Source organism: Schistocerca cancellata, chromosome 7 (genome assembly GCF_023864275.1).
Source record: "Schistocerca cancellata isolate TAMUIC-IGC-003103 chromosome 7, iqSchCanc2.1, whole genome shotgun sequence".
Taxonomy (NCBI): Eukaryota; Metazoa; Arthropoda; class Insecta; order Orthoptera; family Acrididae; genus Schistocerca; species Schistocerca cancellata.
In genome coordinates this window covers 65,955,008-65,976,307 of record NC_064632.1, presented here as the reverse complement: position 1 = coordinate 65,976,307, position 21,300 = coordinate 65,955,008, and the positions used below count along the sequence as shown (strand labels likewise).

Sequence of the window (21,300 nt, the reverse complement as noted above, 5' to 3'; positions counted from 1 at the left end):
TGGTTTGTGGAAATGGAAAGCAGTGACAAGTACATATTTCATCTATGCTTATATTGCCTATGCTGGGTGTGAAGGCCGATTCCTTGGCTGATCGACTGTTGGTTGTGGTCAACAGTGAATGTATTGGAATCTTCTAGTGAGCTACGTATTTTTCTTCTATGAACATTGGTAAATAGGCACTTCTCAGAGCGGCCAATTGCAGCTAAATTCGCTCAGTACTGTTGTTTGGGTAACTGCAAAGTGAGGTGTACTTCCTTACTTGCTGTCCAAAACACAAATGATACCAACACTAAATTTTTGGCAGCTTGTTGACACTTCCGTGCAGTCCCCATTGGTCATTGAGCTGAATGAGTTACTCTTATTAGTCACTAGAAGGCACCCATTCTTGCTGGTGTGTGCATATCTACTCTGCTAGTGGAAACTGCTGCACTCTAGTAGCGTTGGTTCAAAATGACTGTGACACTGGTAACAGTTTGAGGTACCACACCTACAATGTCATTTTCCAAGATGCTGTGTGCATTTGATCAGATGCAGGCAACTGAGAAGACATTCCTTACTGTTGTTTGAAATCAGAGCACTTTCAATTGTGAAAGGGAGTTGATTGAACCAGACGTTGTGCAGAGTTCTTGACATTAAGCATCTTTAAATAATGATTGAAGGTGACCAATAAACCCACTATTTTAGATTTGTATGTGTCGGCCCCCAGATTGTGTACATGTCAAAGCTTGTGGCCCTTGAGGTGCTGATGTTTGCACACAGTGGAGGAGATACCAATAATGTCTGAAAATAGTAGGAGAATCTGAGTGTCTCATGTGCTAGTGGTAAGTAGAAATTGTAAACTGTCATCGCATATGTCATATGCAGCATGTGAAATTTCTAGCGTTTTGAGCTACAGGTATGGCTGTTGTGGTATATACTGTTTGAAGATGTGCTGTAGACGATTTGATGCAGCCAACTGGTGAAATGTTTGTGGGAGACAGTAAACCCATTATTTCTGGTGAATGTCCATCTGCCACATGGCTAGGAAATTGAAGGGTGATGAATTCACTCACTGACTGTTCAGGTGAAATGGTACTTGTTGTAATCAGCATTGCAGATTCAGATTTGATGAATTTCTCATTACCTGCATCTTTTGCAGGATCATTATCCACAATAAAAACACTATGTGGTGTCTCAACCATCTATTGCCTGAGCCAGCTCTTGCATCAGCAGAGCAGAGTTCCGATATGGCACTGTCTTTGATTGGCAGTTCCCTCTGAACAGTAGTTTGTGTATGTGCTCTCCAGTGTGTCACATCAGCAATAAAGTATACATTATCTGCACTTGCTGCTTACATTATTCTGCTTTGAGTATACCTACCTGGATTCTCTTCATATTGGTGACTCCACAACGAACATCAGCACCTACTACAGGTTGTTCAGCATACTTCATCTCATTACCTGCACACCAACAGTGGAGCCATCATGCATTTGCAGTTCTGCTGAACTCCAAGCACAAGGCAGTAGCTTTTCTAATGTTTACTTTAGTGTTACAAATCAGCGAGAACAATCTACATTTTCTGTGAAACGTGAAAGTGTCACTTACATATACTGAGTTTTTGATAACAAGAATGACCCTTGTGTGTATGAGCAATGAGTAGTGTTGTTTTTGGTGATAAGTGCATTAGTTTTTACAACCAAGAAGACATTATTCATAAGCCTGTCACAGACATGTGGGCCCACATGTTGCCAAGGTTTTGAGTATGCTGCAGATGTTTCACTGGGAAGCCCTTACACATCCTCCTTACAGTCTCAATCTCCCATGGGATTTCCATACTTTTTTGAGCCCTGAACAAAAAACTTGTGGCTATCGATTTGCTTCAGACAATGAGGTGCGTATCTGGGTACAACCATGGTTCCATAGGAAATCATGAAAATTTTTCCCTCAAGGCAGCGACTGTCTTGTCTCACTATGAGATAGATGTATTAATAGTTATGGCAATTACTTTTGAAATAATTAACAGTTAACTTACTTTTCCCATCTGTCTCATTTACATTTGACTGCCCTTTATGTGTGAAGATGGTATACAAGAGCCTGCAGAGCTTTGTATGGCAAGAATTTATGGGAACACTATCTACAGTAAAAACGGTACGAAGCTGATGACGGTGAAATATTGCAATTTACTATTGTGCACTTGCAAAAGCAGCAATCACGTGGGTGCAAACTTGGTAGGTAAATAAAGAACCACAGAACAAACAATATCATGAACTATTCATGTCCTGTGCTTCTCTTTACTAATCAATTAATTGCGTCATCAAACAGCCCCCTTCCTCCCCTTGGCAGAGCAGAGATTCAGGTATAAATGGATACTTGTATTGTATGACTCTACCAGCCCAGCTTCAAACTGGAGATGGTTCTGGCAACATCAGTAAAGCATAAGCTGTTCCGGTGGGGTGTAACTGTGTCTGTGTCTGTACTGTTGAGTGTAGGCGTCGGGCTACAGTTGGAATGGCGGTCCATTGTAGGATCTCCCAGTAGCAAGCAGGCAAGGTCAGTCTGTCCCAAAGACACAATAGTGGGTCTACCATTTAACAGTACTTTCAAAGTGTGTCCCAAGATGTTGTAAGGGCCAGTATAGGGTATCACAGTGCCCTGACAATGTCCATATGTAACATAACATGTGAACACATACACTCCTGGAAATGGAAAAAAGAACACATTGACACCGGTGTGTCAGACCCACCATACTTGCTCCGGACACTGCGAGAGGGCTGTACAAGCAATGATCACACGCACGGCACAGCGGACACACCAGGAACCGCGGTGTTGGCCGTCGAATGGCGCTAGCTGCGCAGCATTTGTGCACCGCCGCCGTCAGTGTCAGCCAGTTTGCCGTGGCATACGGAGCTCCATTGCAGTCTTTAACACTGGTAGCATGCCGCGACAGCGTGGACGTGAACCGTATGTGCAGTTGACGGACTTTGAGCGAGGGCGTATAGTGGGCATGCGGGAGGCCGGGTGGACGTACCGCCGAATTGCTCAACACGTGGGGCGTGAGGTCTCCACAGTACATCGATGTTGTCGCCAGTGGTCGGCGGAAGGTGCACATGCCCGTCGACCTGGGACCGGACCGCAGCGAGGCACGGATGCACGCCAAGACCGTAGGATCCTACGCAGTGCCGTAGGGGACCGCACCGCCACTTCCCAGCAAATTAGGGACACTGTTGCTCCTGGGGTATTGGCGAGGACCATTCGCAACCGTCTCCATGAAGCTGGGCTACGGTCCCGCACACCGTTAGGCCGTCTTCCGCTCACGCCCCAACATCGTGCAGCCCGCCTCCAGTGGTGTCGCGACAGGTGTGAATGGAGGGACGAATGGAGACATGTCGTCTTCAGCGATGAGAGTCGCTTCTGCCTTGGTGCCAATGATGGTCGTATGCGTGTTTGGCGCCGTGCAGGTGAGCGCCACAATCAGGACTGCATACGACCGAGGCACACAGGGCCAACACCGGGCATCATGGTGTGGGGAGCGATCTCCTACAATGGCCGTACACCACTGGTGATCGTCGAGGGGACACTGAATAGTGCACGGTACATCCAAACCGTCATCGAACCCATCGTTCTACCATTCCTAGACCGGCAAGGGAACTTGCTGTTCCAACAGGACAATGCACGTCCGTATGTATCCCGTGCCACCCAACGTGCTCTAGAAGGTGTAAGTCAACTACCCTGGCCAGCAAGATCTCCGGATCTGTCCCCCATTGAGCAAGTTTGGGACTGGATGAAGCGTCGTCTCACGCGGTCTGCACGTCCAGCACGAACGCTGGTCCAACTGAGGCGCCAGGTGGAAATGGCATGGCAAGCCGTTCCACAGGACTACATCCAGCACCTCTACAATCGTCTCCATGGGAGAATAGCAGCCTGCATTGCTGCGAAAGGTGGATATACACTGTACTAGTGCCGACATTGTGCATGCTCTGTTGCCTGTGGTTCTGTCAGTGTGATCATGTGATGTATCTGACCCCAGGAATGTGTCAATAAAGTTTCCCCTTCCTGGGATAATGAATTCACGGTGTTCTTATTTCAATTTCCAGGAGTGTATGAAGATCTTTAAGGACAAAAATATTTGTGTCCATATGCCAAGTTGCCATCGACAGTTGAAATTGAGAGATATGAAGCTCACATAGAGAACACACGTGTTGTTGCTTGAAGTCCGATGGCAGTTGGAAGGGTTCACCATAAACAAATTCCAATGCAGAATCTCCAGTATCAGGTTTAATGGCAGTCCACAGTCACACTAAAATTATAGATGTAGAGAGGACATCCAACAAGTTTCAAGAACATGTCAAGGGATTTCAGAGTGTGATGTTACCTTTCAAGCATCTCATTGTTGCCTGGATGATAACTGGCAGTGTGGTGGTAGTTGAAAGCATAGAGATTGGTAAGCTCATGGAACAAAACTGACTCAGATTCTTGTCCTTGATCAGCAGTGATGCTGGTGGGACATCCAAAGCAGGAAATCCAGTTAGTAAAAAAAGTTTGTGCCACTGTTTCAGCAGAAATGTCTGTAATGGTTACAGCTTCTGCCCAGTTACTATATTGGTCAATTGCTGTGAAAATGTACTTACAAACCCTTTGCTGTAGGTAGAGGTCCCACTAAGTCGATACTTATATCAGCAAAGTGTTGTGTTGGTTCGCTGAAAGTACCTAATGACTTAGACACATGGTGACCTGCCTTTTGGCAGTCGTACTTAGTACATGACCATATGTATCTGTCGATAATCACATGAACTGTACAGCTACCTCCAGAATGTGTAAGTCCATGAATATATCCAAAACTTGTCTCCAAAACAGGGCAGGTACTTGAGGGTGAGGCTGGATTTTAGAAACATTGCACCATAACAGTGTTCAAGATCCATCCACAGGCATCCGATTGAGCCTCAGTCCAATGTGTTGACTGCTGAGAAGTTGCCATAACTGGACCTCTATTGTGCAGTACTACAGTTTTATTAATGCTAATATGTCTTTGGCTTATTGCTGTTGTCATAGTGGATGCTATAACAGTACCTGATGCTTTCTTAATAAAATAATTAATTGCCCCAGATATACAAATTATATCAAATAACTTTAGGTGTTGATAAAGTTCAATATTAACAGTTATTCAACTCTTTCACAAGTTAAAACGTAGGCTCGTGCTTATGTATTCACTGTTGTTAATAAGATATAAAATAACTTACATCCCCACATAGCGGTCAGAAAACTCATTATAAAATTTAAAATGTCCAGTAACATTGCGTGTTTCAAAGTGCAAAAATGTTCCGTATTGAGATCAAAACTAATCACGGTAAATGCAAGTCCATCATGCTCTCAATAATATAATTCTGAGTGTTGACTGCTGCTGAAAATGACCAGAGTCCCCCACAAAACAATATGAGTTAAAAGTCCAACTTCTAACAAGATTACTCTTCAAGTCCAAATTGGCTCAACACATGAAAATCACAAATTCTTCAGGACCACACACAAAATAATTCTAAGTGTTGACCACTGTGAAAATTTCAGAGTCCTCACTGAATCAATGTGCAAAATAATTCCAAGTATTGCAACTGCAGTCCCAAAAATTTGTAAGTTCATAAACACATGCGGCTAAGTCACTGCCCAGAGACGCTATTCTGCACATTCAACTGTATCTGACCTACTGTGGAAGAGGCAAGATGGTTGCTGCCTTTCCCCTACTCCTCAAAATTCCAAGAATTTGCATCCCTTAATGTGCCAGAAAAACCGGAAATGTGAATTACATCTTTTTACATAACAATCCAATCTTAAAGCTAGATAAATCATTAAAAGCTTGTTGAAAACCTCATAAAAATGACATATTACACTCAATAATTTTTAAGTAGTTCACACACCAATCTGAGTGATCACACATTTCAATGGCAGCGATCAATTTTAAGGGTTTCCTCACTATGCCTCGAATAATTACAGTACACACATGTATTGCATGTCTATCTTGCAGAAAATTACCTGCTCTTTCCACTGCTGCAATATAAATGTAATGACATTTAAATTACATGGACAATCCAGATTAGATTATTAAAATAAGAGATTACACATATATTCTAAAAGTTCTATGTGAAGCATGCGTTCACTTGCCAACACATACTGCCATGCTCATCATGTATCTGTACTGGTTCTTTAAGTAAGCTTATTTTAATCAGGTGTCTGATTAAATTGCCTCACAGTACTTAATTAAGAATGTAATTAAGCATGTAGACATCTCATTTGATGCATATCTACGAGCACATTATTATGGAGAGTCAGTTGCTATTAAATATTTAGTGATAATCTGTTCATCATCATCATCATCAGTTATCTGCTATATTAGCAGGTCCTTTGCCTCTCCATTTTCTGCGATCCATTGCTTCCTTCTTAAGGCTGCTGTATGTTGTACCGTCCATCATGTCATCCAGTATCTGGAATCTCTTCCTTTTCCCTTCTACATAACCTTCTAAAACTGTTTTTATCAGTCCATCATTCTTTCTTAATATATGCCCAATCCAATTTCTTTTTCTTCTCTTTATTACATCTAGTAACTGTCTTTTCTCTCCCACTCTTCTCAGTACCTCTTCATTTTTAACTCTGTCCATCCAACTTATTCTTTCCATCCTCAGCCATGTCCATATCTCAAAAGCCTCCAGCCTTTCTCTGTCTTTCTTCCTCATAACCATGTTTCAGCGCCATATAGAAGAACACTCCATACAAGACATTTTATGAGTCTCTTCCTGAGTTCTCTGTCCAGACCGCTGCAGAAAATTCTCATTTTCTTATAAAACGCCTCTTTTGCCATTGCTATCCTTGTTTTAATTTCTGTGGTGCACTTCCAGTCGGTGTCTATCCTGCTTCCAAGATACTTAAAATTTTGCACCTGTTCTAGTATTTCTCCATTCAGCATAATTTTTATTTCCTTATTTCCTCCTAGTGCCAATACTTTTGTTTTATTTGTGTGAATTTTCATTCCATATTTTTTTCTGTTAGTTTCAATGGTGTCCACCAAATCCTGTAATTCTTTTTCCCCTGTGGCTAGAAGGACCATGTCATCAGCAAACCTCAAACACGCTACTCTTCTTCCTCCAATTTCTACATCTTTGTCATCTAATGAGCATTGGTCAGTCATATTTTCCAAGGGAGGTTGAAAAGAGTAGGTGATAGACAGCATCCTTGTCTTACTCCTTTTCCTAGTCCGATCCAGTTTGTACTTTCTCCTCCCACTTTAATTGAAACTTTTTGATTAAGATATAATGAGTTTACAAGTCTTCTGGTTTTCCAGTCCACCCTCTTTTTCCCTCATTATAGTCGCCAGTTTGTCCCAAAACCACATTGTCAAATGCCTTTTCTAGATCAATGAAGCATATATATATATATATCTTCCTTTTTCAATAAACCTTTCTCCCAAGATTCATAGGAGCCCTATTGCATCTCTGGTGCCCGTATTCCGTCTAAAGCCAAACTGCTCCTCGCCAAGATTCTCCTCCATTACTTTTTCAAGTCTTTTATTATTCTTAACATCACTTTGGCTGCATGTGAAATGAGGCTGATTGTCCTGTGCTCGTTGCATTTCTTGGTGCCTTGTTTTTTCGGTAATGGAATCATTACTGTTGTCGGAAAGTCCTCAGGCCATTCACCACTGTCATACATTTTATTACATAATCTCAATATTTCTTTTATTCCATCTTGGTTCAAGCATTTTAATATTTCTCCCGGTATCATATCTGTACCTACTGCTTTGCCATTTTTCATTGCAGCTATGGCAGACTTAACTTCTTCCATTATGATGGTTGGTCGTTTCTCGTCATCACGTACATTGTTGTGTGATTCAAGTTCCAGAGTTTCTGGTTTGCTATTTGTGTCATATAGCTCTTTTAGATATTCTTCCCATCTCTGGAGGACATCGTCATGATCTTTGTACACTACCTCTTCGTCTTTACTTAAAATTTCCATAGTAGCACTTCCTGCTCTGTTTTGTTCCCATGTCATAGTCTTTACTCTGTTGCATAGTAAGTCGTATCGACCTTTCTGTTTCTCTTTGCAGTTCATTATTGAACCTTCGGTATATCTTTCTTGCATCTTCAGTGCTCTTGTTTTTCAATTTTCTTCTCTCCTCCATCTTGGAAATCATTTCTTGTGTGACCCATGTTTTTTGACCTTTTCCCTTTCACATACCCTATATTTTGCTGTCCTGCTTTAATGATTCCTTCTTTCAGCATATTCCAGTACTCGTTGGCATTATCAGGTGGTTCTTTGTCTTGTAATGTGTTTAGAAACTCCCGAGGCAGCATTTCTGTAATTTGTTCTTTGGTGGATCTTATCTTCTCTTGATCCGACTTCTTCACCATGGTCACCGTCTTCAGTTTTTTCATTTTTATTTCTATTTCTGCCATAAGTAAGTTGTGGTCACTATTAATATCTGCACCTGGTAATGTGTGCACCTTCTTGATTCCATTTCTGTATCTTTCTTCTACCAGTATAAAATCTACATGGTTTCTGTATTTATCCCCTTGTGATTTCCAAGTGTAGAGCCTCCTCTTGTGGTTCTTGAACCATGTGTTTGCCGCTATCAGCTGCCTTTCCCTGCAGAAGTCAATTAGCCATTCACCTCTATCATTTCTCTTTCCAAGACCATGACTGCCTATTATGTTTCCCTTTTCCCACAATGGCGTTCCAGTCTCCCATTACTATTCTGCAGCATTTTTAATTTTCATCCATTATTCTCTCTATTACATTGTACGTTTCCTCTACAATTTGGTCATGATGTTCTGAAGTTGGCATATACACCTGGACAATCAGTAAATCTTTTTGTGCTCCTTTCAGCCTTACACCAATAACCCAGTCATTTGCATAGTCTACATATTCCACACATTTAGCCAATTCCTTTGTCATAATCATTCCTACTCCATTCATTCCTTTTACTTCTCCTCCTGAGGGGTACAACACATATTCATCTGACTACAACTCTCCATGTCCATTCCATCTTACCTCAGAAACTCCTATGAGGTCCATATGCTTCTTTTCCATCTCTCTTTTAAGGTTTTCTAGTTTTCCTGCTTGTAACAGAGTTCTAACATTCCAGGTACCAATTCTCATTTTGATTTTTTGCCGCATTTCAAGTTGTCCCCCCGGAAATCCGAATGAGGGACTATTTTACCTCCGGACACTGATTTAACATGAGAGGAAGCCATTTTTGTGCATAAAATGGAGACTGCATTATGCAGGGAAGATAATCTGCGGTGGTGTTCTGTTGCCTTCCGCAGTTCAGGAGGCCACACCTAACATGGTATACAGACACCTTTTGCAGCCGCCCGCTCCGGGTCAGACGCTGCATGAGAAGTATAGGTTGGAAAAGGAAAGACCCCTAGCTCTCGTAACCTGATAGTGTCAGGGTTGGAAGAGAACAAGAGCTGTCCGAGGGTGGCCAGATAGGAAAGATAAAAGTGAGGAGCCTGGCATAAGCAAGTGGAAGCCTCGTGGTCGCCAGCCACGTAATCACTAGGTGTGACTCCCTGAGAAAGATAATCTGTTACAGACACCTTATCAGCTCTATAACCAATTACACGTATCACTTGCACAGTCGATCTGTATACCAACTGAATAGTCTCCCTCTGCATTAGAGGTTCATGCATCATACTTTTCTGTAATATGATTTATGCCACAAGTCCACATACATATACAAAGCTTTGTGCATGCTGCTAGAGCAGATGTGACAAAGTCTGGGCCGTTGCATATTTTGAAAGGTCTGCATGCACTCAGTGCCTCATGGGGACTACCGTGCGCCCAGTGAAGTGTCACTGCCACACTAGCTGGTACCTGTACTATGGTGTGCATAAACCAACTGCCATGCACAACTAAAACCAATCACCTCTAAGCTCTCTACTGTACGTCATGTTACAATCGCCTATGCTACTGCCAGCAGTTTGTAGGTTATGTCTGCAGATACAGCACTGATTCGAGAGAAATAATTATTTGCCACCACATTGCTGCTCCCTTATGTTACGAATGTCTGTTGTAAATTGGCAGATAAAATACAGTTGTTAGAACAACCTTAGGTCAAAAGGATTCAAACGGCATTGTAAATGCAAATGAAATAGGTTTATGGTCAGTAAACACTGTGAATAGTTATGTGTCCATGTACAAACTAAAGTACTTGATAACCCCATACGTGGCTAATGTTTTCCTGTTGTAAGCACCCCACTTAATTTGTGAGGATGTCAACTGCTGGGAGAAGAATCTAAGCAGCTGCCACGGATCCTGGATTTGTTGATGAAGCACTGGGTCAATTACTACTTAATTACCATCTACCACAATGGCAAAGGTTGCAGAATGGACAGGGGGCACTGACAGCATGATGTTACTTAATTTGGCTCTTACTTTGTCATAAGTTGTTGCAACTCTATGGTCCAAGTAAGCGGGCTTCATCCATTTGAATTTGGTCCAGATAGTGTGTTGGTGAAAGTCACTTGTTTGGCTGCAGCATGATGTAGATGGTGTGTATAAAAATTTACCATTCCCAGAGAATGGCATTTTCTGAATGTCCTATGAATGCTACCTTCCTCTGTTGGAACATGCATTTGCCCTTATTAATCATAAATTGTTACTCCAAAAACTAACTGCAAATAATTTTCATTTCCTAAGGACGTCTGCACAAATATACAAAAACAGATAGACAGACAGTGTGGCTCCTAGGTCACAAAGCACTGCTGTGTTTGAACTGTGTTCTTGACACCAAATGACATATATAAAATTTAAACAGTCTAAAGGGAGTGTTGGCAGCAGTTTTAAGTCCATGAGTTCCACAGGGCATGCTATCTTAAATAAATTAGACTGAATACTCACACCTGCTCAAATTGGTGAAATCTTGGTTGTTAGGTGTTGGTCACTACATGGTCTCCCTAATCTGTCTTTCTTTGTTACGAGGTGTATAGGCCATGTCCCAGAACTGTCAAAATAGTGAATTACATATAGTGAATTACATCTGTGGGCAATAAATCATCAAATTCTTTCTTGGCTGCAGCATACTTGTCCGGCACTAGTCTGCGAGCTTTGAAGACATTCAGAGGTCGGCAGTAGAGTGAATATGATGCCTTGTATTGTGTGTGATGATAGCAATAGGTGGAGTCTGCTCAGTAACAGTTCTGGTGTGAGTCTCATGTAGTTGATGCAAGCTGAAGAAGAGAAAAATATTTAGAGAAATTCCATAATTTTGCTTGGGCAGCTTCAAATTCCTCAGATTTTGCACAAATTTTGGAATGTTATACATTACTTTGAAATGTTAGTTTTTTCTTCCGTTAATGATGATAATTTTTAAATCAAAGTAATTTACAATCAGGATCCACGATAACATCACTAGATATTATGATGTGGGCTGCACTAATATTAGTCTTAGCCATAGGAAAGGGGAAGTCTGTTAAAATTCAGTAAAGGCGCAGTTGGGCGATGAAGTCTATGGCCGCTGGCAGTTTGTGGTAATAGTCGGCAGCCAGTAGGCCAGGCAGAGTAAACATGGCATGGAGCTGCAGTGGTGTATTGCACGTACAATGTTTTTGGAGTGCAGTAACAGCGAGGCAGGGAACTGCAGTGTTGCTTTAAGTTATTGAGATGTATGAGGTGAGGCAGTTGGCCGAGCCGGGAGTGGCGATGTGTAAGTGGCTGACGTATGGGAATTTACCCCTGCCATAGTTTCTGTCTCTCTGTGACACTACGCCAGAAGTGAGGGGAAAAGCAGTATAAATAGTCAGGCACTTTTAGCTTGAGGGGTGTGCCAGGTCAGTCGAGAGTCAAGTCGGACCTGTGCTGGTCTATGCTTATAGCGGCCAGTCTGGCAGCAATGTTGTAAATATTCTGAGTAAATATGTACTTTTCTTCTATGTACTTGTTTGAGCTGTATTCCGCCTCTGGGGACACACCACCGAGGTGGGATGGAATGGCAGCCAGGTACTTGGAGATTGCACAATCTGCCTGAAGGAGGGCAATGACAGCAGTCGGCAGTGGCATCCTGGACGGGCCATGTTTGCTTCCCGCCTGGCGTACTGGGGTCCAGGCGAGGCATGCGCTATGGGAGGCATGGCAGTACTGGAGATGGCGGAAGGTGTTGCCATCTGGCAAGCACCACTAGCAGCAAGTTGCAGCACCGCATCCAGGAGGGCGCGGGTTCGAGTCCGGTCCTGTCCTGGGAGTAGCAGCGGCTGAGGGCCACGGGTGACCAGTACAACCACCTTCATTCCATGGTCAGACAGGGCGGAGGGTGGTGGGGACAAGGGAATGTAACAGTCTCCAGAATGGTGGGCAGCTACAGAGCACGAGACACGACGCCTCGGTGGGCAGTCACTGGGCAGAGCGTGGCCTTGATGACAGAGCAGCATCATCGGCATACCAGGAGTTGCTGAGTTGGCTGGACTCATGGAACAACACTGCGGGCGGCACGCCGACACTACGCTGCACCCATCGAAGTACTGTAAATTATGTGAATAAAGAAACGCTTCTGTATACTACTGTATCACTCTGCACTACCCCTTGATGCTACAGAACTTGCTTGGCCTCCTGACAAAATACGGCTTCAGCTGTGCCAACTGGAGTCCCGGGTTTGACCATCAATGGGCCGCAACATGTCATTTACTGCAATAAATAGCTGTCACCATTGGTGGCTAACCTATGCTTACAATAAATATTCCAATCTAAACTTGGGGTTTCATTGTTATTCACTTCTAGTTTCAACCAACTATCTGGACATTATAACCTTCAATAAGCAATACTAACTCTGGGACCTTTCCTTGGTTGCTCTTCCAGTTTACTAATATCATTTTAACCTTTTCTGTGTCCAATCTGTGAGGACGAGCGTTCTCTGAGAACATTGTGGCTTGTAAAACAATAAACTGGTAGCCAAGATCACAGGAATTCTTTTTATTCCATGATTACCGGTTTAGGCGAAACTAAAGCCGCCATCATCGGATCTAGGGAGGACAGAATACACTATAAAAGTGGGCTCGGATCCCACTTATATAAAAAATTTAGTTACATACCTTAGGCCACATACAGGTTATAACATCAATGCAAACAATGATGATATTAATAGTTGCCTATAACACACAGGCCTTACAAAATTGTCATAAGTAGCACATAGGTGTCCAAGAGAGATGACATTATAAATGTTAAATGTCTCCAACACATACAAGCGCAAGCTAGGTACTACCGCAACTCCGTCTCTGTTCTTACACTACAGGCCGCATCGCTAGATGGCACTAGCAGAAGAGGCGCCAATGAATATCACAGCTTGCGTCATAACAGGCTCTGCGTGTGTGGTAACACTGCGTCATTAGGGCTTGTACATAATTCTAGAGATTACTGTATCACGTAAACATATACGAAACTTATGAAAGCTGCAGACCTACACAATTGCACATCTGCCTGGTCACACATACGACACATCGAAAAGCAAATGCACATTTCATAAGAACTGCGGAATTACAAAAATGTACATCCGTCTGGTCCTGTACATAATAAGATACGATCATACATAGATATTTTATGGGATCTGCAGGGTTATACACAGTACATCAGTCTGATGATATATAAAATCTACAAAGAGTATATACAAATTTTAAGAACATTGCATGGTTATACAGTGCATACCCATCTGGTCATATATAAAAATACCAATAAAACACACCTTGAATATGAGTGCAGATTTTTCCGGTCATATCAAATGCACATCTGCCTGGTTACATATAAAACATACCGAAAAGAAATGCAAATTTTCTGGGACTGCCAAGTTACACAAATACACATCTGTCTGGTCACATATAAAACCTACCAAAAGTCATATACAAATTTAAGGACACTGCAGGGCTACACAAATGCATACCCGTCTGGTCTTATATTAAGAAACATACCGATAAATTACACATTGCGTATTAGCCAATGGGTTTCGGTCTTAACAGAACCACTTAATATAAGAAGTACAACTACGTGGCAGCCTCATGTAAATGAACCACAGTCATCTAACAAAACCAATCGAAAAGTTATGCCACATTATGTTGACTATATACTTATGTAGTTGTACTGTACTGGCTCAGAAGTCTTTATAAATGCTGGGTAGCATCTCAGTGACTGTTGCTAAGGCTCAAGGAGCCAACTGTCCAGCCAGTTGCCTCTTTTTTTCTCCTGCCCAGTGACATCCAAATCCACCATTGTCAGCCACTAACTTACTTGTTACCTTTACTCCTCCTATTGTTTATTTGCCATATTGATTACATCTAAAATGTTTAAAAGTATTGCAGTAAATATGATGGAATTTTTAAAGAAATCAAATAAGGCTCCTTGAAATATGAATCACAGTTGGGAAAAACTGCACACTCCACGTTCTTTATTTGAAATTAAAAAATTTACGTATGCAATTTATAGTTCTCAAGCCTATAAATGATTGTTCCCATGCTATGATATGGTGCGCAGTACATCTGGCTGTGTTATTTACAATAAAAAATAATGTTGTTTTACACTGTTAGATATTGGACATTTCATTAATTAATACCGAAGTCAGCTGACTAACAATATGTACATTTACGTACCTGTCTAGATTTTCAATTATGTATCGAAGTATGGAAATACATCGTAATCCTATCTCAAATGCTAGTTCTTTCTTTTGGGTTTTTAATTCCTCTGCATTACTTTTTGTCAGTATTTCTCTGGCAGATGGGAAAAAATCCTTTACAGTGTTGAGGCACACAATTGAACATATGCAGTAATCAATTAAATCAATGCAGCTGTCTTCTAAAGCCACACAGCTGTCTGTGTGATACAGAATTGTTTCTAATAAGCCAATTATTGAAGCCTCATGGAATAACTGAAATTTAAATATATTATATTTTTCAGTTTTTAGACATCACATTATCAAAATTTGTTACTAAAAGTAACTAAAGACTAATAAAAAGTCACCAGCAATATTATTTTTATCAGAGATAATTTAGCTCAAACTTGTTGGAGACTAACAATGAGGATGGGTAAATATCCTTTCTGGACTAAATGTTTAAAATAGGCGAGAAGAAATAAGGCTTGAAACATGAAACTTACTTAGTAGTAGGAGGGACATGCTTTATCAAAGATTTGTGAATATACAGAAAAAGTACTGAAAGTTAATGACACATACCTGAAGCATTATTATAGAGAATAAAATATGGAAACCACAATATAACTTTTCAGTTTTTTACTGAAAAGTCCAAGACATCTGTCTATTGTAGAATTTTGGAACATCTTTTATACCTGCATGTTCAGAAATTTATGGAGAACAAAAATCTCCTCTGTAGGAAGAGTTCCAAAAACACTTATACTGGCGACCGGACTGATTCCATGCTCGTTTCCTTTCAGAAGGCTTTTGACAGACTTTTTTATTACCACTGAATAATAATAATAATAATAATAATAATAATTTATATAGGAGCACTCACTACACTAAATATACACACTAGGCAGAGATCAGAACCAACCAACACACAGCATGGCAACACAGGCTACAGATCAGAATAGAAAAACTGAGAAAAGACATCGGACAGCTAACACAATTTATAAGAAATGAAATATCAGACAAAAAACAATAAAGGTTAGGTAAAATCTCACAACAAGAAGCGATAGAGCAATTAGGTGAAAAGTAGCAGAAATTACAAGCATTGGTCAAACGACTTAGAAGGAAACGAAACCAAACATTCAACACAAACCAAAACAAATTTTACCAGACAATAGACAACACACACATTAAAATAGACAATTCACCAAACACAACAGACATAGAACACTTCTGCAGCAACATGTGGTCAAACCCGGTACAACATCAGACATGCACGGTGGATACAAGCAGAAACAGACACATACAAGATGACACCACAAATGCCTGAAGTGATAATTTTGCAACATGAAGTCACCTGAGCAATTAATTCTACGCACAATTGGAAAGCCCCTGGAAAAGATAAAATAGCAATTTTCTGGCTAAAGAAGTTCACCTCAACACATTCACATCTAAATAAATTATGTTACATTGCAGACCCATACACATTCCCTGATACACTTACACAAGGAATAACTTATCTGAAACCTAAAGATCAAGCAGTCACAGCAAACCCAGAAAATATTGCCCCATAACCTGCCTACCAACAATATACAAAATATTAACTTCAGTCATTACACAGAAATTAATTACACATACAACACAGAACAAAATTATAAATGAAGAACAAAAAGGCTGCTGCAAAGGAGCACGAGGATGTAAAGAGCAACTGATAATAGATGCAGAGATGATATATCAAGCTAAAACTAAACAAAGGTCGCTACACTACGCATACATTGATTACCAAAAAGCTTTTGATAGTGTACCCCACTCATGGTTACTACAAATATTGGAAATATACAAAGTAGATTCTAAATTGATACAGTTCCTAAACATAGTGTGGCGTAGAGCGCCATAAATATCGATATTTGTTCTGTGCGGAAGTGTGCTATCTTTGAGGAGAGGGCTTTGGGCAGGATGTTGGACGCTAAAGGCAGTTAGCCTCCGGACTTGTATCTGTGTGGAAGCTAAGTGTGAATAAATCTGTATCTGAGAGAATTCTAGTTGTTTACCTACAACTATTCTTTATTCCCTCACTGGTGACCCTGTTTTTGTGTAATATGCGTCCAAGTTACCGCCCGAAGGTTATTTACGCGCCTATCACGTCGGGTTTCTCCGCGATCGCGAGGGCCTTTGTTCAGCTCCAGACAATGGCCTTTCAAGCATTCACCGCCGCCCGGATTCCAGCAACATCTCTCCAGCACTCCTGCCGTCGTAGTGGACATGCTGCAAGAGTCTTCGGAATTCTTCAGCCACAACATGCAGTGGAATTCATCGAGTGCCGCCAGTTCCTTCCAACCACCAATGGTCGTGGACTCTGGCTTTGTTAGCCTGGACCTTCCTACGTGTTCTCCACAGAGTGTTGGTCGGAACATTCCTACTCCTGTGTCGAACGCACAATTCAATACAGTTCGTGGCGTCGAGCGAGGTTTTGCTACTTTGGAAAATCCAGTAGTAAATTCAAACTCGAATCAGTTCCCGCCACGTGTGTATCCTTCCACGCCGGCTAGTCAACAGGTGTTCAATGCTCGCCAAACAGCAAATATCACACCGAGTGTGCATCCTAGTGGACGTGTGTGGGATCCTTGTGTTGCTTCTAATCAAGTCAACAATTCTGTGCTGGACAGTAATTACTCCAACAGCTACAACCAGCCCCACCACTCACGGACGAGTGAATACTGTGTGCATAACGGACATTCACCGGCATACTTCAGCAGTTGTGGCTTCTCTCCGAGCTACCACGTCAATGAGAATTCACATTTTGACTACGATCCTCATACCGTTCGAGCGTCCATCGCTTCTCAGCCGCCCCCCCCCCCCCCCCGGCGTCAAGTGAATTTCGCGATTCCCGCATTACGGGACACCAATAATTCGGACTCGCAATCTTCTGCATGCTCTACTTCCGTCCGAAGTAATAGGCGCACCTCCGCAGTGACTGCAGCGCCGAATCTGCTGAAATTACCAGACTTCAAACCCGCTTACCCAGAGTTCTGGTTTAATCTGGTTGAGCAAACATTCAATGTCTGTGCTTTGGACGACGACGCACGCTTCGCCTGCCTCATGAACCATCTACATGACCGCGTTGATTTAATTTACTATCTGGTCAAAGCACCCCCCCTAGCAGGGAAGTATGCTGTGGCGAAACAGACGATACTGGAGCGCGTCTCTAAAACCAGGAGAGAAAATGTGCGACAGCTCATCTACGAAGAGCGTCTTGGCGACAGGTCTCCGTCCCAGCTGTGGCGGTGCATCTGTCTTCTCGTCGATGAGCAAGTTATGCCTGATGACACGCTTGCAGAAATCTGGACTGAAAAGCTGCCTTTGCCTGTCCAGACTGCAATCTCTGCGTATGAAGACAGGCCAGTAAATGAACGTTTACGCGCCGCCGACAGAGCATACTCCGCCAGGCAACTTGAGCTCCGTGCACTGCATTCTGGACGTGACCGCACTAAGACGCTTTCTGATGCCACGCCCTTGTCTGGTGCTGCTAATAAAAAGTTTGTTAAACTAGCCGCCCTGCCTGCACCTTCAACTCCCCGCAACGACAGTGCATCGGCCTCGGTGGAAGACTCTGGGGCACATACTCCGTCACTCCAACCGCAGGTAGGCTACAGTGCCACCTCCTGCGATGTAAACAACGGGCACCATCCCACGTTGCACTCCGTTTCGGACAATAACAGTAAGTGTGGTCGAGTCTATGTTCGCGATTTACGATCAGGTGTATGTTTTCTGGTAGACACTGGCGCAGACGTCTCTTTGCTGCCAGTTTGCCTAGCAACCAATAGAGTGCAACCACACAAAACAGTACTTCGTGCAGTGAACTTGTCTACCCTACAGTGTTCGGGTTCCACTTTGTATACAGTGAAACTTTCGCCTGAGTGCAAGCTGGAGTGGACGTTTCTAGCGTCAACACTTGAAGAACCTATTCTCGGAATTGAGTTCCTCAAGCACTATCAGTTGTCACTAGATTTTGTGTAAAATACTGTGTTTTACCCCCCCCCCCCCCCCCCCCCTTACAAACATATTCCTTTCGCGTCGCCGAGTGACAGTTCGGCTAACACCAAACATGTGTGCTGTGCTAAAAAGTGTGTAAACCTATCCTTGGAGCTGCCATCTTGGACAAACAAGTGGCTAGTGGAGTGTGGATGGAACGTATGGAAATGCTGCTGCATCTCCGCGACATACACCACGAGTTGGCCTCCACACAACAACGCCTCGTGGTACTACAAGCAGACGACTCGTCGGCTACAGACAAGGTCAGTCCATGCCAATCTGGTGTTCCCGTGCCCGCGCACATTAACAACAATGTGGTGAACTCTGTAAACTGTGTCAGCACCCCCTTTTGTAATGATAGGGTATGCCCGAGTGCTCATGCTCCTTGCGTTCCGAATGGACAATTAACTTGCCAAGCTCATGGCAATGAACTACGGCCATCTGCTGTTAGGCCACGCCCACTCGTGCCTACAGCGCTCATAGCGGCTCGGCCTGCTACCAAGAACCAGTGTACCAACCTCGCCCATGTTAACACGTGTGTGGCCTTTACGCAGCCTACGAGTGGGTGGCACACCTGTACTTCCGTGCCCTCAGCGCCACAGCTTGGCAGCCACTGCCTGCTCCGCTTCACAGACATCTGACTGTGGTGCCGCGCCACATATTGCAGTAGTCACTAATGGCACAGTTCATCGGTTACGTCTAACCGTTGGGCCGCCCATATCGCAACGCCCACGCTGTCTCAAGCCGGAATTTATGAAAATTGCAAAAGAACAATTGGACGATGTGTTACAAAAGGGAATAATTGAACCTTCTTCCGGTTGCTGGGCTAGTCCTATCCTGTTTGACCAAAAGAAAGACGGTACTTGGCGTATGGTCGGAGACTATAGGCGTTTAAATGCCTGCACCATCATTGATAAATATCCGGTCCCACACATCGCAGACTTCAATCATGCGCTCGCAGGTGCAAAGTACTTTTCTGTTTTGGACTGTAAGCACGCATTTCATCAGATTCCTATGGCTCCGGAGGACAGTGAAAAGACTGCCATAACCACTCCCTTCGGGCTGTTCCAATACAAATTTATGCCGTTTGGGTTGAAAAACGCCCCCCCAAACGTGGCAGCGGTTCATCAAACAAACTTTATCCCATCTAGACTTTTGTTTCGTATACATGGACGACATATTGGTTTTTGCTTCTACTTTGGAACAGAGTGAGGAGCGTGTTCTAGTCGTGACAGATATTTTAGCAGCCGCTGGTATTGAACTGAACAATAAAAAGACTCAATTGCACCAGTCATCCGTCACATTCCTAAGTTATGTTGTGTCATCGGACGGTCTGACACCACCACAGGACAAGATAAAGCCTGTTCTCGAGATGCTACGCCCTCAGACCTATAGGGAATTACGCAGGTTCATCGGAACAGTTAATTATTACCGTAAACATTTGCCACCCGCTTCTGTGGTGCAGGCTCCACTCACAGATGCTCTCGCTGGCCCACAAACTTCTGGCACCCGCCAGATACCATGGACACCAGACATGGACAAGGCATTTAATGAACTCAAACAGCTGTTGGCCTCCGCTGTCACTATTGCTCACCCTCGGGCAGACGCCACAATGTTTATCACTACTGACGCTAGTGACAATGCTATCGGCGCAGTACTGAGTCAGACATACAACAATGTTACGACCCCCCTGCAGTTTTTCTCAAAAAAGCTAAACAACACGCAGAAGAAATACTCAGCATTCGACAGAGAATTACTTGCAGTTTACGAGGCCATAAGACACTTCAGAACTGACGTTGAGGGACGAGATTTCTATGTGCTCACTGATTACAAGCCGTTGGTTCCTGCCATAAAAAATCCTGCGGCTGATCCGCCCCCACGACGCTTTCTTCACATCGATTACATCTTGCAATTTACAAATGACATTCGCTACATCCGAGGAGAGGACAATGGAGTCGCTGATTTTCTCTTGCGTGTTGGTGCTGTCACAACCTTAATTGACTTAACAGACCTACCTCGGTTGCAATCGGCAGACCCCGATACCATGCAGTTAATTTCAGACCACAGCTCCTCACTCCAACCGGTACGCTCTACTTTCCCTGGCATATCTGACTTAGTGTGGTGTGATGAATCGACTGGTACGTTGCGACCATTCATTCCTAAGCCCCTTCAATGCCAGGTCTTTGACAAACTACACACATTAGCACACCCCGGTGTCAAAGCTTCCACCCATCAGGTAGCTGAACGGTTTGTCTGGAGAGACATGCACCGTGACTGTCGGTCTTGGGCAAGGGCATGCATGGCGTGTCAACAGAACAAAGTTTCCAGGCACACTTCTCCGCCCCTTGGCTGTTTTGCCCAACCACCAGGCTGGTTTCACCATGTTCATGTCGACCTTGTAGGCCCCTTTCCCCCCTCCGAGGGTTTCCGTAACTTGTTTACAGCTATTGACAGGACAACTCGGTGGGCTGAGGCTGTGCCTATTCCGAACATTACCTCTGAGACAGTAAGTCGAGCATTCTTAGATTCGTGGATCTCTAGATTTGGCTCACCTGTTTACCTCACCACTGACCAGGGGCGACAATTCGAGTCTTCAGTTTTCTCTGACTTATGTAAAATGTTTGGTATTGTCAAAATTCATACTTCTGCATACCACCCACAAAGCAATGGGCTTGTCGAACGATGGC

The 21,300-nt window shown here is 43.2% G+C and overlaps 1 protein-coding gene across 2 annotated transcripts in view; it reads right to left on the bottom strand.

Annotated features, from left to right (window-relative positions):
* Nucleotides 1–21,300, bottom strand: part of LOC126092384 (zinc finger MYND domain-containing protein 10) — a 110,656-nt gene that overhangs the window by 43,486 nt on the left and 45,870 nt on the right. For both annotated transcript variants that reach the window (XM_049907948.1, XM_049907950.1), the window contains exon 4: nucleotides 14,592–14,866. In XM_049907948.1, coding sequence (XP_049763905.1) covers nucleotides 14,592–14,866 — 275 coding nt within the window. The remainder of the gene's footprint in view (nucleotides 1–14,591; nucleotides 14,867–21,300) is intronic.